Source organism: Oncorhynchus keta, chromosome 22 (genome assembly GCF_023373465.1).
Source record: "Oncorhynchus keta strain PuntledgeMale-10-30-2019 chromosome 22, Oket_V2, whole genome shotgun sequence".
Lineage (NCBI taxonomy): Eukaryota > Metazoa > Chordata > Actinopteri > Salmoniformes > Salmonidae > Oncorhynchus > Oncorhynchus keta.
The window spans coordinates 31,898,843-31,914,564 of NC_068442.1; the positions used below are offsets into that span (position 1 = coordinate 31,898,843).

At 44.3% G+C, this 15,722-nt stretch overlaps 1 protein-coding gene across 2 annotated transcripts in view; it reads right to left on the bottom strand.

The window, feature by feature from the left end:
* Positions 1-80: 80 nt before the first annotated feature.
* The window catches only part of LOC118401352 (fatty acid 2-hydroxylase-like), a 40,457-nt gene continuing 24,815 nt past the window's right edge, over positions 81-15,722 (bottom strand). The window contains exons 2-7 of one of the 2 annotated variants that reach the window (XM_052475032.1): positions 14,122-14,199; positions 10,743-10,885; positions 10,197-10,297; positions 9,509-9,681; positions 9,254-9,387; positions 81-5,993 (exon numbers count right to left, since the gene is read on the bottom strand). In XM_052475032.1, the coding sequence (XP_052330992.1) occupies positions 5,939-5,993; positions 9,254-9,387; positions 9,509-9,681; positions 10,197-10,297; positions 10,743-10,885; positions 14,122-14,199 (684 nt within the window). In that variant the 3' untranslated portion in view covers positions 81-5,938. Of the gene's footprint in view, positions 5,994-9,134; positions 9,388-9,508; positions 9,682-10,196; positions 10,298-10,742; positions 10,886-14,121; positions 14,200-15,722 lie in introns of both variants that reach the window. The other variant, XM_035798778.2, reaches the window with a different exon arrangement.

Below are 15,722 nucleotides of genomic sequence, written 5' to 3' on the forward strand. Positions count from 1 at the left end.
CGCTACACTCACAATAACATCTGCTAATCATGTGTATGTGATCAATAAAATTTGATTTGAAAACAAAACATGACAAGTGATCAGAAATATAAAGACATTCATTTACTGATAATTCCTCATTTGCATAGACATTTGAAATTCCAAAACAAAAGGCAAAACATGTGCTAAACCGATTTTACAATATTATTGCATAATTGAGCAGAGAATTTCATTTGTCAGAATCAAAGCTTACAAGTTGTTAATAAATCTAGAAAAATGTATCTACAGGCCGATACTACTTTAACACAACAGGTGGCAGCCTCCTGCTCAGCAAGATGCTTGGTCCAGTCAAAGGCTCGGGTGGGTGTTGATACAGAGGAGGGGGGAGGGGCATGCCAAACTCAGATGCCATTATTATCATTTTTATCAACACCATCAGCATCCTTATTATCATCCTTATTATCATATCATAACAATATTTGGTTCTTCATCAAGTCATGAAAAGTTCATCATACAAAAGTCATAAGCACGGGTACAAATATTGTCTTGAACGTGCATAGTCACTACTGTGAGATGAGTTCTTGATGCTAATCAGGGTATCTTACTGATCCTCCACTGACAGTTCTCTGTCCGAACACAACGTGAACACGACCAGACCCTGAGTCCTGACCCCAAACCTGACCTGAGTTCCAAACAGACCACTCCCACCCCCATTTAAAGGACTGCAAGGAGGAGGATTTTATACAGTAAAGCAAATGCTGGATTACACATATTTATGTGATGAAGAATTACTCTCTTGGCATATAAATCACCCCCATCAAGCCCCAATGGAGGTGATAGGAGACTGTGGACTCAGGACTTCTCCTTAGCTGTAGTGATATATATATATTTGTACGTTTGCCCACTGACAAAGAAAGGATCAGTTTATAATTTTAATGGTGGGTTTATTTGAACAGTGAGAGTCAGAATAACAACAACAAAAAATCCAGAAAAACACATGTCAAAAATGTTATAAATTGATTTGCATTTTAATGAGGGAAATAAGTATTTGACCCCTCTGCAAAACATGACTTTGTGATTGCCAACAAGGGTTTTGCCACCAAGTACTGAGGTCAGACGTTTATTGTAGTTTGCCAACAGGTTTGCACACATCTCAGGAGGGATTTTGTCCCACTCCTCTTTGCAGATCTTCTCCAAGTCATTAAGGTTTCGAGGCTGACGATTGGCAACTCGAACCTTCAGCTCCCTCCACAGATTTTCTACGGGATTAAGATCTGGAGACTGGCTAGGCCAGGTGCTTCTTCTTGAGCCACTCCTTTGTTGCCTTGGCTGTGTGTTTTGGGTCATTGTCATGCTGGAATACCCATCCACGACCCATTTTCAATGCCCTGGCTGAGGGAAGGAGGTTCTCACCCAAGATTTGACAGTACATGGCCCCGTCCATCGTCCCTTTGATGCGGTGAAGTTGTCCTGTCCCCTTAGCAGAAAAACACCCGGAAAGCATAATTTTTCCACCTCCATGTTTGACATTGGGGATGGTGTTCTTGGGGTCATAGGTAGCATATCTCCTCCTCCAAACACGGTGAGTTGAGTTGATGCCAAAGAGCTCCATTTTGGTCTCATCTGACCACAATACTTTCACCCAGTTGTCCTCTGAATCATTCAGATGTTCATTGGCAAACTTAAGACAGGCATGTATATGTGCTTTCTTAAGCAGGGGGACCTTGTGGGCGCTGCAGGATTTTAGTCCTTCACGGCATAGTGTGTTACCAATTGTTTTCTTGGTGACTATGGTCCCAGCTGCCTTGAGATCATTGATAAGATCCTCACGTGTAGTTCTGGGCTGATTCCTCACCGTTCTCATGATCATTGCAACTCCACAAGGTGAGATCTTGCATGGAGCTCCAGGCCGAGGGAGATTGACAGTTCTATTGTGTTTCTTCCATTTGCGAATAATAACACCAACTGTTGTCACCTTCTCACCAAGCTGCTTGGTGATGGTCTTGTAGCCCATTCCAGCCTTGTGAAGGTCTACAATCTTGTCCCTGACATCCTTGGAGAACTCTTTGGTCTTGGCCATGGTGGAGAGTTTGGAATCTGATTGATTGTTTGCTTCTGTGAACAGGTGTCTTATATACAGGTAACAAACTGAGATTAGGAGCACTCCCTTTAAGAGTGTGCTCCTAATCTCAGCTCGTTACCTGTATAAAAGTCACCTGGGAGCCAGAAATATTTTTGATTGAGAGGGGGTGAAATAAGTATTCCCCTCATTAAAATGCAAATCAATTTATAACATTTTTGACATGCGTTTTCTGGATTTTTTTGTTGTTATACTGTCTCTCACTGTTCAAATAAAGCTACCATTAAAATTATAGACGGGTAATTTCTTTGTCAGTGGGCAAACATACAAAATCAGCAGGGGATCAAATACTTTTCCCCCTCACTGAGATATATATATATATACACACACACACACACACTACGTTATGACCTAACGGTTCAAATCACTGTGAGACGCATGTACTTTGTGAGGCCCCAGTCCCCTGTCACAGTCTCCTCTCTCCATGGTCCCCTGAGGAAATGTAGGAGTTTTTGGGCTTATCTTTAGCAGCTTCACCCAAAGGACAAATTAAAAGGGGGGATAAGGGAATGAACAAAAACATATGGATTGCAGAAGATGGTAAAAAGGCTAGAAACTTTAGGATATAAAACTAGTCAGAACAGTCGAGGATCGGCCTGGAACTGAACCGAAAGCTTCCCCTGTGGTTTAGTCTGATGCAAGATCGTCATCCTACATGCAGAGAGGGGCACAGGAACCTATAGTGGAGTCCTTATCAGTTCCATTCTGTAGCCATGTGCTCCTCCCTTCAGCAGGAGGGCTGATAGACTGGCCTCATGCCCTCAGTGTTCTGTCTCTGTATCCATGACAACACACATCCATCTTCCTCTCACTCCATCTCTCTCCACCTAGTAAAACATCAACTCATTCTGACGCTTCATTTGTCATGTCAACAACAAACCAGAGTGTATAGGAGAGAGATGGAAAGGGAAAGATGCAGTCTCCCTTTGTTTGTACAAATATTTCTATACATTTATTCATACCATTACTGAATAGAAAGACATTGTTGAAATATAAATGAGTCTGAACATAGTGAAAGACTAAATCAGCTCCCTCCATACCTTCCCACAGATTTGAAAAGGAAATGCCCCAGTTTAAGAAAGACACTACAGACTACCCATCAGTGAATTCAGTGGGCACACGCTGTCAACAGCAATTTTCTGTGTCAAAACAGCATAGCTGCGATATAATGTTGAGAATGGGGTTAAGTCCCCATAACAATGTTACTAAGCGTTACTAAAAGTATTACTACCTCTTGACCTCTAGCTGCATAAACACTCCAGGGATAGAGAAGGGACTTTCCTGAATTTTCTTAAAAGGTATAAACCTGGACAGCTTAGATGTACAGTTGAAGTCGGAAGTTTACATACACCGTAGCCAAATACATTTAAACTCAGTTTTTCACAATTCCTGACATTTAATCCTAGGAAAATGTCCCTGTCTTAGGTCAGTTGGGATCACTACTTTATTTTAAGAATGTGAAATTGCAGAATAATAGTAGAGAGAATGATTTATTTCAACTTTAATTTATTTCATCACATTCCCAGTGGGTCAGATGTTTACATACACTCAATTAGTATTTGGTAGCATCGTCTTTAAATAGTTTAACTTGGGTCAAACATTTCAGGTAGCCTTCCACTAGCTTTCCACAATAGGTTGGGTGAATTCCTCCTGACAGAGCTGGTGTAACGGAGTCAGGTTTGTAGGCTTTTTAATTTGACCTTTATTTAACCAGGCAAGTCAGTTAAGAACACATTCTTATTTTAAATGACAGCCTGGGAACAGTGGGTTAACTGCCTGTTCAGGGGCAGAACGACAGATTTGTACCTTGTCAGCTCGGGGGTTTGAACTCGCAACCTTCTGGTTACTAGTCCAACGCTCTAACCACTAGACTACGCTGCTCGCACACACCTTTTCAGTTTTGCCCACAAATTTTCTATAGGATTGAGGTCTGGGCTTTGTGATGGCCACTCCAATACCTTGACTTTGTTGTCCTTAAGCAATTTTGCCACAACTTTGGAAGTATGCTTGGGGTCATTGTCCATTTGGAAGACCCATTTGCAACCAAGCTTTAACTTCCTGACTGATGTCTTGATATGTTGCTTCAATGTATCCGCATAATTTCCCTTCCTCATATTGTCATCTATTTTGTGAAGTGCACCAGTCCCTCCTGCAGCAAAGCACCCCCACAACATGATGCTGCCACCCCCATGCTTCACGTTTGACATGGTGTTCTTCGGCTTGCAATCATCACTCTTTTTCCTCCAAACATAACAATGGTCATTATGGCCAAACAGCTCTATTTTTGTTTCATCAGACCAGAGGACATTTCTCCAAAAAGTACAATCTTTGTCCCCATGTGCAGTTGCAAACCGTAGTCTGGCTTTTTACTGGCGGCTTTGGAGCAGTGGCTTCTTCGTTGCTGAGCGGCCTTTCTGGTTATGTCGATATAGGACTCGTTTTACTGTGGAGAAAGTTACGTTTGTACCTGTTTCCTCCAGCATCTTCACAAGGTACTTTGCTGTTGTTCTGGGATAGATTTGCACTTTTCGCACCAAAGTACGTTCATCTCTAGGAGACAGAATGCATCTCCTTCCTGAGCGGTATGATGGCTGTGTGGTCCCATGGTGTTTATACTTGCATACTATGGTTTGTACAGATGAGTGTGGTACCTTCAGTCGTTTGGAAATTGCTCACAAGGATGAACCAGACTTGTGGAGGTCTACAGTTTTTTTCCTGAGGTCTTCGCTGATTTCTTTTGATTTCCCAATGATGTCAAGCAAAGAAGCACTGAGTTTGAAGGTAGGTCTTGAAATACATCCACAGGTACACCTCCATTTGACTCGAATGATGTCAATCAGCCTAACAGAAGCTTCTAAAGCCATGACATCAATCTCTAGAATTTTCCAAGCTGTTTAAAAGGCACAGTCAATTTAGTGTATGTAAACGTCTGACCCACTGGAAGTGTGATACAGTGAATTATAAGTGAAATAATCTGTCTATAAACAATTGTTGGAAAAATGACGTGTGGCATGCACAAAGTAGTTGTCCTAAATGACTTGCCAAAACTATAGTTCGTTAACAAGACATTTGTGGAGTGATTGAAAAACAAGTTAATGACCCCAAACTAAGTTTATGTAAACTTACAACTTCAACTGTATATAAGGACAACTATAATCTCTAACTTTCACCCTCCTAAACATCACTCTTTATCCTCTCTTCCACATTCACATTCCCTCTCTCACTTATTCTCTCTCTACTACAGCGTTGGTAAACTCTTACCCTACGAGGTCTGGAGCCTGCTGGTTTTCTGTTCTGCCTGATAATGAATTTACCCCACCTGGTGTCCCAGGTCTAAATCAGTCCCTTATTAGAGGGGAACAATTAAAAACCCAGTGGAACTGACTTCAAGGTCCAGAGTTGAGTTTGAATGCTATACGGTCTCTGGCGGGATGTTGACTGTTATATCCTGTGACTGCATGTATCATCCTCCTTACTGCATTATAGTCATACAATCTTCATTTGATAATGTTGTCGATTATAAACAAAACGTACAGAATCACCCCGAACCTCCATCTCTCCAGTTCTGAAAAGATAGCTTTCTTCTTTGACTGACAGGTGGAACATATTGGAGAAGTGTGTGTTTTTGTGTTTTGTTTTGTTCGAAGCAGCCAGAGCCAGCCAGAGACAAAGACAAGGACAGACAGACAGACTATAGGGACAGGCTGGGGTCAAAGGGTGTGGCGTCATTGAAGGGGTTGATTGCCAGGTCTAAGAGGGATGGGTGAAGGTCGCCCCCCAGTGGAGAGTAGAGTAAGTTGAGTCTTCTGAAAGGTCTGTTCAGGGATAAGTGTGTTGAACGGATAGTCCCACAATGTGGTGCTGATTCCAAAGCCTGCAGAGGGAAACCAATTTATGCCATCAGTGAGTCAGAATTATTTTTGCACACATACAGGAATCCAGGTATAATATTTATGAGAACCATACACAAAGATGAACTACAGGCAATTACAGAGACATATGGACAGTCTGAGGTAATATAATCAGTGCTTGACTTGGGCAGGAGCTCAGCGGAGATGAGTACCAGCACCTCAAAATGTTCTACTGCTTGAGATCCTGCTCCTGTTCTAGAATATTAGCTCAAAAGTACCAGCACCTATTTCAGTCCAAGACAAGCACGGAATATAATCCTTGATCTTGTTCGTCCCCCATCCTCTTTATCAGAAGTCACTGTAACAGAAGTATGGTGACACGAAGATATTCAAATCAAATCGTATTGGTCACATACACATTTTTAGCAGCTGGTATTGCGGGTGTAGAAAAATGCTTGTGTTCCTAGCTCCAACAGTGCAGTCGTATCTAACAAGAAATGCCGGAGTGGCATTCACTAAAATACAGTAGAATAAAATACAGTATATACATATGAGATGAGTAAAGCAGTATGTAAACATTGTTAAAGTGACTAGAGTTCCATTATTAAAGTGGCCAGTGATTCCATGTCTATGTATACAGGGCAGCAGCCTCTAAGGTGCAAGGTTGAGTAACTGGGTGGGAACCAGTAAGTGATGGCTATTTAACTGTCTGATGGCCTTGAGATAAAAGCTGTTTTTCAGTCTCCCGGTCCCAGCTTTCATCCACCTGTACTGACCTCGCCTTCTGGATAGCGGGGTGAACAGGCCCTAGCTCAGGAGGTTTATGTCCTTGATGATATTTTTGGCCTTCCTGTGACATTGGGTGCTGTAGGTGTCCTGTAGGGCAGGCAGTGTGCCCCCGGTGGTGCGTGCACCACCCTCTGGAGAGCCCTGCGGTTGCGGGCAGTGCAGTTTCCGTACCAGGCGGTGATACGGTGATGTAAACATTTGTGGGGGTTTTAGGTGACAAGCCAAATTTCTTCAGCCTCCTGAGGTTGAAGAGGATCTGTTGCACCTTCTTCACCACACTGTGTGGGCGGACCATTTCAGTTTGTCAGTGATGTGTACGCCAAGGAACTTGAAGCTTTCCACCTTCTCCACTGCATCCCCGTCGATGTGGATAGGGGCATGCTCCCTCTGCTATCTCATGAAGTCCACAAATAATTCTTTGTTTTGTTGATGTTGAGGGAGAGGTTATTTTCCTGAACCACTCCACCAGCGCCCTCATCTCCTCCCTGTAGGCCGTCTCGTCATTGTTGATAATCAGGCCTACTACTGTTGTAGTAGGTGATTGAGTTGGAGGCGTGCCTCAGTCATGGGTGAACAGAGAGTACAGGAGGGGGCTGAGCACACACCCTTGTGAGGCCCCTGTGTTGAGGATCAGCAAAGTGGAGATGTTGTTTCCTACCTTCACCACCTGGAGGCGGCCCGTCAGGAAGTCAAGGACCCAGTTGCACAGGGTGGGATTCAGACCCAGGGCCCCAAGCTTAATGATGAGCTTGGAGGGTACACCCGTATTGAAGGCTGAGCATTCTTACATAGGTATTCCTCTTGTCCAGATGGGATTGGGCAGTGTGCAGTGCGATGGACATTGCATCGTCTGTGGATCTATTGGGGTGGAAAGCAAATTGAAGTGGGTCTAGGGTGTCAGGTAAGGTAGAGGGCATATGATCCTTAACTATCCTCTCAAAGCACTTCATGATGACAGAAGTGAGTGCTACAGGGCGATAGTAATTTATTTCAGTTACCTTTGCTTTCTTGGGTACAGGAACAATGGTGGACATTTTGAAGCAAGTGGGGACAGCAGACTGGGATAGGGAGAGATTGAATATGTCCGTAAACACTCCATTCAGCTGGTCAGTGAGGATGTGGCTAGAGATGCCGTCTGGGCCGGCAGCCTTGCGAGCGTTAACACGCTTAAATGTCTTACTCACGTCGGCCACGGAGGACGAGAGCCCACAGTCCACGGGAGCGGGCCGCACCGGTGGCACTGTGTTCTCCTCAAAGCGGGCGAAGTAGGTGTTTAGCTTGTCCGGGAGCAAAACGTTGTTGTCCGCGATGTGGCAAGTTTTCCCTTTGTAATCCATGATTGTCTGTAGACCCTGCCACATACGTCTTGCGTCCGAGCCTTTGAATTGCGACTTCACTTGGTCTCTGTACTGAGGTTTTGTTTTGCCTGTTTGATTGCCTTATGGAGGGAATAACTACACTGTTTGTATTCAACCATATTCCCAGTCACCTTGCCATTCTTAAATGCGGTGGGTCGCGCCTTCAGTTTTGCGCGAATGCTGCAATTTATCTGTGGTGTTTGGTTTGGGTAGGTTTTAATAGTCACAGTGGGAACAACATCCCCTACACACTTCCTGATGAACTCAGTCACCGTGTCCACGTCAATGTTAATCTCAGAGGCTACCTGGAACATATCCCAGTCCATTTGATTAAAACATCCTTGAAGCATGGATTCCGATTGGTCAGAGCAGCGTTGAATAGACCTTAGCATGGGTACTTCCTGTTTGCGTCAGACTTTCTCTATGTTATCAGAACCACACCATCTGTAGTTAATCATGAAACACCGCCCTTCTTCCTGGAGAGTTCTTTATTCCTGTCTGTGCGATGTACTGAGAACCCAGCTGGCTGTATGGCTGGGGACAGTATATCCCAAGAGAGCCATGATTCAGTGAAACAGAGTATATTACAGTCCCTGATGTCCCTCTGGAAGGAGATACTCGCCCTGAGCTCATCTACTTTATTGTCCAGAGACTGAAGATTAGCGAGTAATATACTCGGAAGCAGTGGACGGTGTGCCCGCCTCCTGAGTTGGACAAGAAGTCTATTCCGAACAACTCTTCTCCGCCGGCGGCGTCTTAGAGCAGCCTCTGGGTTAAGTTCAATTGCCCTGGGGTACAAACAAAGGATCCAATTGGGGAAAGTGGTATTCCTGAATGGAATGCTGGTGCATGCATTACCATCGCTCTGATATCTTTCTGGCTGTATGTAATAACACAAAAAACATTCTGTGTGAATAATGTAAGAAATAACAGACACAACAAAATACTGCAAAGTTGCTTATGAGCTAGAAGCAGAGCGGTCATGTCTGTCGGCGCCATCTTATTGGTCCTCCTCACCTGCTCTTTGGTTTTCAAAGTGGTGCTTGACGTGGTATGCCTTGAGGCTGTACAGGTAGGAGTTTTTCTGGGGGGAGCCGTAGTGAAGGTAGTAATGGATCATGTCGTACACCACGTACCCAAACAGCCCCCCCACAAACAGGGACACCCCTAAGGCCTCAGGGAAGGACTTGGTCAGCAGCAGGTAGAAGCTGCCTATCACCACTGAGGCCAGGCAAGGAGGAAAGACTAGGCGGGAGCCATCGTAGGGAGACTGGAGGGGAGAAATCACCATGGTGTTAGTATAGGAGCACACATCAGTTAAAAAAAGACAATACATTTTAAATGTTAGTGAACAATGCTCTGGAACTCTCTTCTGTATATGTATATCTCACCTTATGATGCTGTCCGTGCAGCAGGAAGTGAATGGTGATGAGGTAATAGTTGTGGGCGGGCGGGCGCATGTGAAAGACGAAGCGATGGACGCAATATTCGATGAAGGTCCACGTGACCATGCCCATCACAAAGATGAGCGGAAAGCTGTACTTGTGCACCAGGAAGGAATAGTCTGCAGAGGAGGTGGGTGGGACAGATACAGGCTTAAACAGGAATCATATTTCTACTAGACTGTACATGGGAACAAGCATGAATTTGCTGGACAGATGAATTAACAAATAAATGTGGCCGAAATCAACTACTTCTATTACTTCTTATTTGTCATGTTTTTTTATTTTATTAGTTATACTATTTTGAGTTTGAATACTGCACTGTTGGATAGGGCTTGCATGTTAATCATTTTACTGTACAAGATTTGTTTTAAATAGTCTACTATTTGAAAGTATTTTCAAATACTTATTTCCAAATACATTATTTCAAATACCAAATGCATGGGTGTATTTAAGAATTTGTATAAATACTGTGTATTTGAGTATTTTCAAATACACGCCAATACTTTACATGTGTATTTCCAAATATTGAACTACTTACATTTTCAAAAAATATATTTTCCCAAATACTTATTTCCAAATACTTACTACCCTAAATAGTATTTTAACCCAGATTTGATGATTGTGTCTTTGTTACCTGTGCTGGCGAATAGTCTGGTTGTCTCCTGAGCCAAGGTGGTGTAGCAGTACCAGCTGAGATAGAACACCAGTGGCATCCACACAGCAGGGACCATATACCTACACGCAGACAATCATAGGGACTTATCAACCAGCACTTTCTGAGGTAACATGCAAGTGTTAGGGTGGCAGGTAACAAGGTAGCGAGGGCGGCAGGTGGCCTAGCGGTTAAGCTTGTTGGGCCAGTAACCAAAAGGTCGCTGGTTCAAATCCCCAAGCAGACTAAATGAAAAAAAATCTGCAGATGTGCCCTTGAGCACTCAACCCCAATTGCTCCTGAAAGTGGCTCTGAATAAGAGTTTCTGCTAAATTATGTAAATTTAAGTGCTTTCCTACATTGTATGGGCTGGTTTTCCTGACAGCGATTAAACCTAGTCTGGAATAAAAAGCATGCTTAAAGGGAATGTCTGGGACCTCCCCAGAGTTTAAGAGGCTCAATTGAAAATGCCTTTAAGTCCAGGACTTAATCTGTGTCTGGGATGCATGTACATATCATCTCTCTTACCAGGATGTCTTGGTGCTGGCCTCCATGAACTCATTCCCAAACAGGCGAATGGGCTGATTCACAGGCTGGTGCACCCAGGTCTCGTATTTCTCTCCCAGGTTTCCCACCTGCCAGGCCAGGGGCTTCCGCCAGTCCACCAGGTCCTGCAGGCATAGCAGGGGAGACACAGCTCAGGTTTCAACACTGCACATACAGTAGCTTAAGCCTTACAGCACACAACAGTTCATTACAAGATGTCTGTAGAGTGTCATAACCTCATCAGTACTGCTTCTGCCTAAAACCTTCAATTGTCAAAGGACATATTGTTCTTGTAGAATCTAGATAAATGGAAATTGGACTCTAAAATGTATTTCAGTCATAGCTTTATGTGACATGGTGATCAATCAGTCTGGGCCCTTCTGTAGGTGTTGTAATTGTCCAGCAGGTGGCGGTAGAGAAACATATGGCCGGAGGAAGGAGTTATCCCAATTTCTGTGAAGGATATGCAGATTGTATCTCTGTCCATACCTTTTACTAAATGTCTCCTTCACCATGACCTTAGATCAAGACTAGGCAGACAGATTGGCTTGTTCTCAGAGTCATGGTCTCTTATACATTATCATAGATTATAGGGCGGGTACTATATTAACTAGACCACAGAGCCATGCATGGAATAGCTTTTTGCTATAGTTGACAATATTGGATGAATTGAGGCAAACAGAAATCTAAAATCATTCATTGGGGACGTCGATTGTCTTGGAGAGTAGGTTAAAAGTGGAGAATGGTTCTCAAAACATACCTGAAACCCCAAAAGATAACAATGAGTGACAAGTGTCATTGTATTCAGGACACATATTCCCTCCACTGTGTAAGTATGTAGGGCTGAATGAGCTAGGAGGAGACAAGCTGCACTAGGTACAGTGCCTTCAGAAAGTATTCACACCCCTAGACTTTTTCCCAGGTTGTTGTGTTACAGCCTGAATTTAAAATTGATTGATTTTACATTTTGTGTCACTGGCCTACACAAAATACCCTATAACATCAAAGTGGAATTATGTTTATAGACATTTTTTTTTATTAATAAAGAGTGAAAAGCTGAAATGTCTTGGTTCAATAAGTATTCATAAAGTTGCATTAACTCACTGTGTGCAATAAGTGTTTACATTTTTGTTTCACCCAATGTATCACAATGATAAACACACACAGGTGGCCCTCACACACACACACACAAACAGGTGGCCCACACACACACACACACACACACACACACACACACACACACACACACACACAGTTTCTCCACACAGACAGACTCAGGTGGCCCACACACACACACTCAGGTGGCCCACCACACACACACTCAGGTGGTCCCCACACACACTAGAGGAAACACTCAGGTGGCCCACACACACACACACTCAGGTGGCCCAAGGCTAGTTACCACACACACACACACACACACACTCAGGTGGCCCACACACACACACACACTCAGGTGGCCCACACACACACACACACACAGGTGGCCCACACACACACACACACTCAGGTGGCCCACACACACACACACACTCAGGTGGCCCACACACACACACACAGCCCACTCACACACACACACACACACACCACACACACACACACACTCAGGTGGCCCACACACACACACACACACTCAGGTGGCCCACACACACTCAGGTGGCCCCACACACACTCTCAGGTGGCCCACACACACTCTCAGGTGGCCCACACACACTCAGGTGGCCCACACACACTCAGGTGGCCCACACACACACACACACACTCAGGTGGCACACACACACACACACACAGGTGTCCCCACACACACACACACACACAGGTGTCCCTCACACACACACACACAGGTGTCCCTCACACACACAGGTGTCCCTCACACACACAGGTGTCCCTCACACACACACAGGTGTCACACACACACACACACACACACACACACACACACACACACACACACACACACACACACACACACACACACACACACACACACAGGTGTCCCCACACACACACACACACACACACACACACACACACACACACACAGGTGTCACACACACACACAGGTGTCCCACACACACACAGGTGTCCCACACACACACAGGTGTCCACACACACACAGGTGTCCCACACACACACAGGTGTCCCACACACACAGGTGTCCCACACACACACAGGTGTCCCACACACACACACACACACACACACACACACAGGTGTCACACACACACACACACAGGTGTCCCACACACACACACACACAGGTGGCACACACACACACACACACACACACACACACACACACACACACACACACACACACACACACACACAGGTGTCACACACACACACACACACACACACACACACACACACACACACACACACAGGTGTCACACACACACACAGGTGTCACACACACACACACACACACACACAGGTGTCACACACACACACACACACACAGGTGTCACACACACACACACACAGGTGTCACACACACACACACACACACAGGTGTCACACACACACACACACACACAGGTGTCACACACACACACACAGGTGTCACACACACACACACACACACACACACACACACACACACACACACACACACACACACACACACACACACGGCCCTCTGTTGCAAAGCAAAGGTGACTGGCTGCTATCCACTAGTCAATCCCAAAATATTCCTAAAGCCTGAGGAAGACTGCCCTTGTTCTGTCATTGAAAACATAGCAATATCTCCCCTGAGATATGGCACTTTTACACTATGACATCACTCTGTGCATACCATTCGCTGTCTATCTCTACTGAACACGGATAAACATGCCACATAGTCGATCTACTATAGACTGACAGAAATGCCCACGAAACCACTCCCACACGGTCTCCAATGAGTAGCTGTGAAAATTGGTGACCACACAGTTTTTAGCAGAGCTGGGTGAATGACCGTAAAAGTGGTCACCTCTCGATCTTCTCCCTCTGTGTGTCAATGCAGGAGTGTACTGTAGCTCACAGGCCTCAGTCAGAGGAGCGCTGAACTCAAGGGCCTTGGACCAGACACAGGTAGAAAACCCTGCCTACCTGCAGCAATGACAGCTCCTACAGAGCAGAGACGCAGTGCCACAATGTTGGGCCAACTAGTCTCAAATACAATACGGCTCTGGCATCTGAGCTCTACTTTGACTTGTAGTTATACCCCAGAACATCCCCTGATTAGATCACTGGTCTGATGCAGTGGTTGGGTTTTAATGCTTAGAAAGATCTAGATGATGTCCCTTAACCGGAAGAAAAAAGACTTTCTTTCTGATTCTCTCTCTCCCACTCTCTTTCTCTGGTTGTGTTTTTCTCTCACCGTGTCCAGGTTGACTTGACTGCATTTGTTAATGGGTGAAGTCTCCTCATCCACTGTCTTCGTCCCCTCCCTCACCATCTGTGGAACAACAGGAGACAATGAAAGGGATTGTGAGCTCCAAATCAAATGGAAAACATGGTCAGGATATCCATTAAAGCAACCTATTCACAATATAATGTTACCATGGGGATATAATGTGGGTAAGATTTGTCTGTGGCTAATCATGGCAGGGTATTTGTTTCTGCACATCCTCATGGCTGTACTTCAGATTATTATTATTCACTCTTCAAAGTTGTAATAATAGAATGCACAAAGTGCACCATTAGTTCCTCTTGTCATGTTAGTCATTGCATGCCTTCAAGAGCCATTTATAACTTGTCAGAAGTGTCCAGATCAACAAGCCCATTTATTTATTTTTAATTTAACCAGGCAAGTCAGTTAAGAACAAATACTTATTTACAATGTCGGCCTGCCCCGGCCAAACCCGGACGACGCTGGGCCAATTGTGCGCCGCTCCAGGACCAGGGAATCTCCTCTAAGTGGAGTACTATTAGCTGATCATCTATATTCTAGGTTGTCCTTAAAACTAAGTGGGTGAAAATTACAGAGGTGAGGGATAACTAGATCCTTGGATAGCCAGGCTGTCAAGCTTGTAGATATGTGACATGAGGAGTTTGTACAATTAATACGACCAGGCAGTGAGGCATGCCTCAGCTTGTTACACAATGGCATACGTTTAAAAGTGTTGATTATTTAAAACAAAGCAACAAAGTACAGTATATTGTCGTGTCTTCCGAATAAACTCTTAAAGACCTAGTAATATTTTACATCAATAGCAGTCAATATTAATCGTCACCTTATTTCAGTCTCATCTGAAAGTTGTAAATTCTTGGTTGTCTTCACAAACCCTGGCTAACAAGTTGCAAGAATCAGCAATACAAAATTGGGTTTAATTATTTATTTACTAAATACCTAACTGATCACACAGAATTACATATACACAGAATGAATCATACCTTGATTACAAATTACGTCCTAAAGGAAAACGTCCCTGGCGGGTGGAACAGATATGACAGCTGGTTACACAAAGAAAAGGGGCTGTGTTTGAGTGAAAGAGCGGGAAGACTGAGGAACAAAGGGAGAAGCGATGTCTCTTTCGTAAATACAGTATCTTATGCATTCTAAATTACCGTCCATTTGGAAAAGGAAAATGCAATCAATATTTACTCTGAGCTGCGCTTCGGTAGGTTGGTGGTAGATGGAAGGCCGTATTGCCCAACCAAGTCCTTTGAAGAATGTCTCTGGTGGTAAATTATATACGTTCTAGTAACGTCGTTGTGTGGTAGACGGGATACACTGTCTGTTCTTTCCTAGCCCACGTTTGCAGCTGCTGTTGCTATCTCAATGGCTAGGATGTATCACTTGTGTAGTGAATAAGTGTTCAAAGTTCATACCATTCACAACCAAAGCTCACGCTGAGGTTGGCTTAGTTCTGTAGATGACATGTGACAAGTCCTTTTAACGCAGAGGCTGCAGACCTCACGTACTTGGAACAGGAGGTTACATTTTCATCAAGGCTTTATATAGTGGAGCGAGAAGGG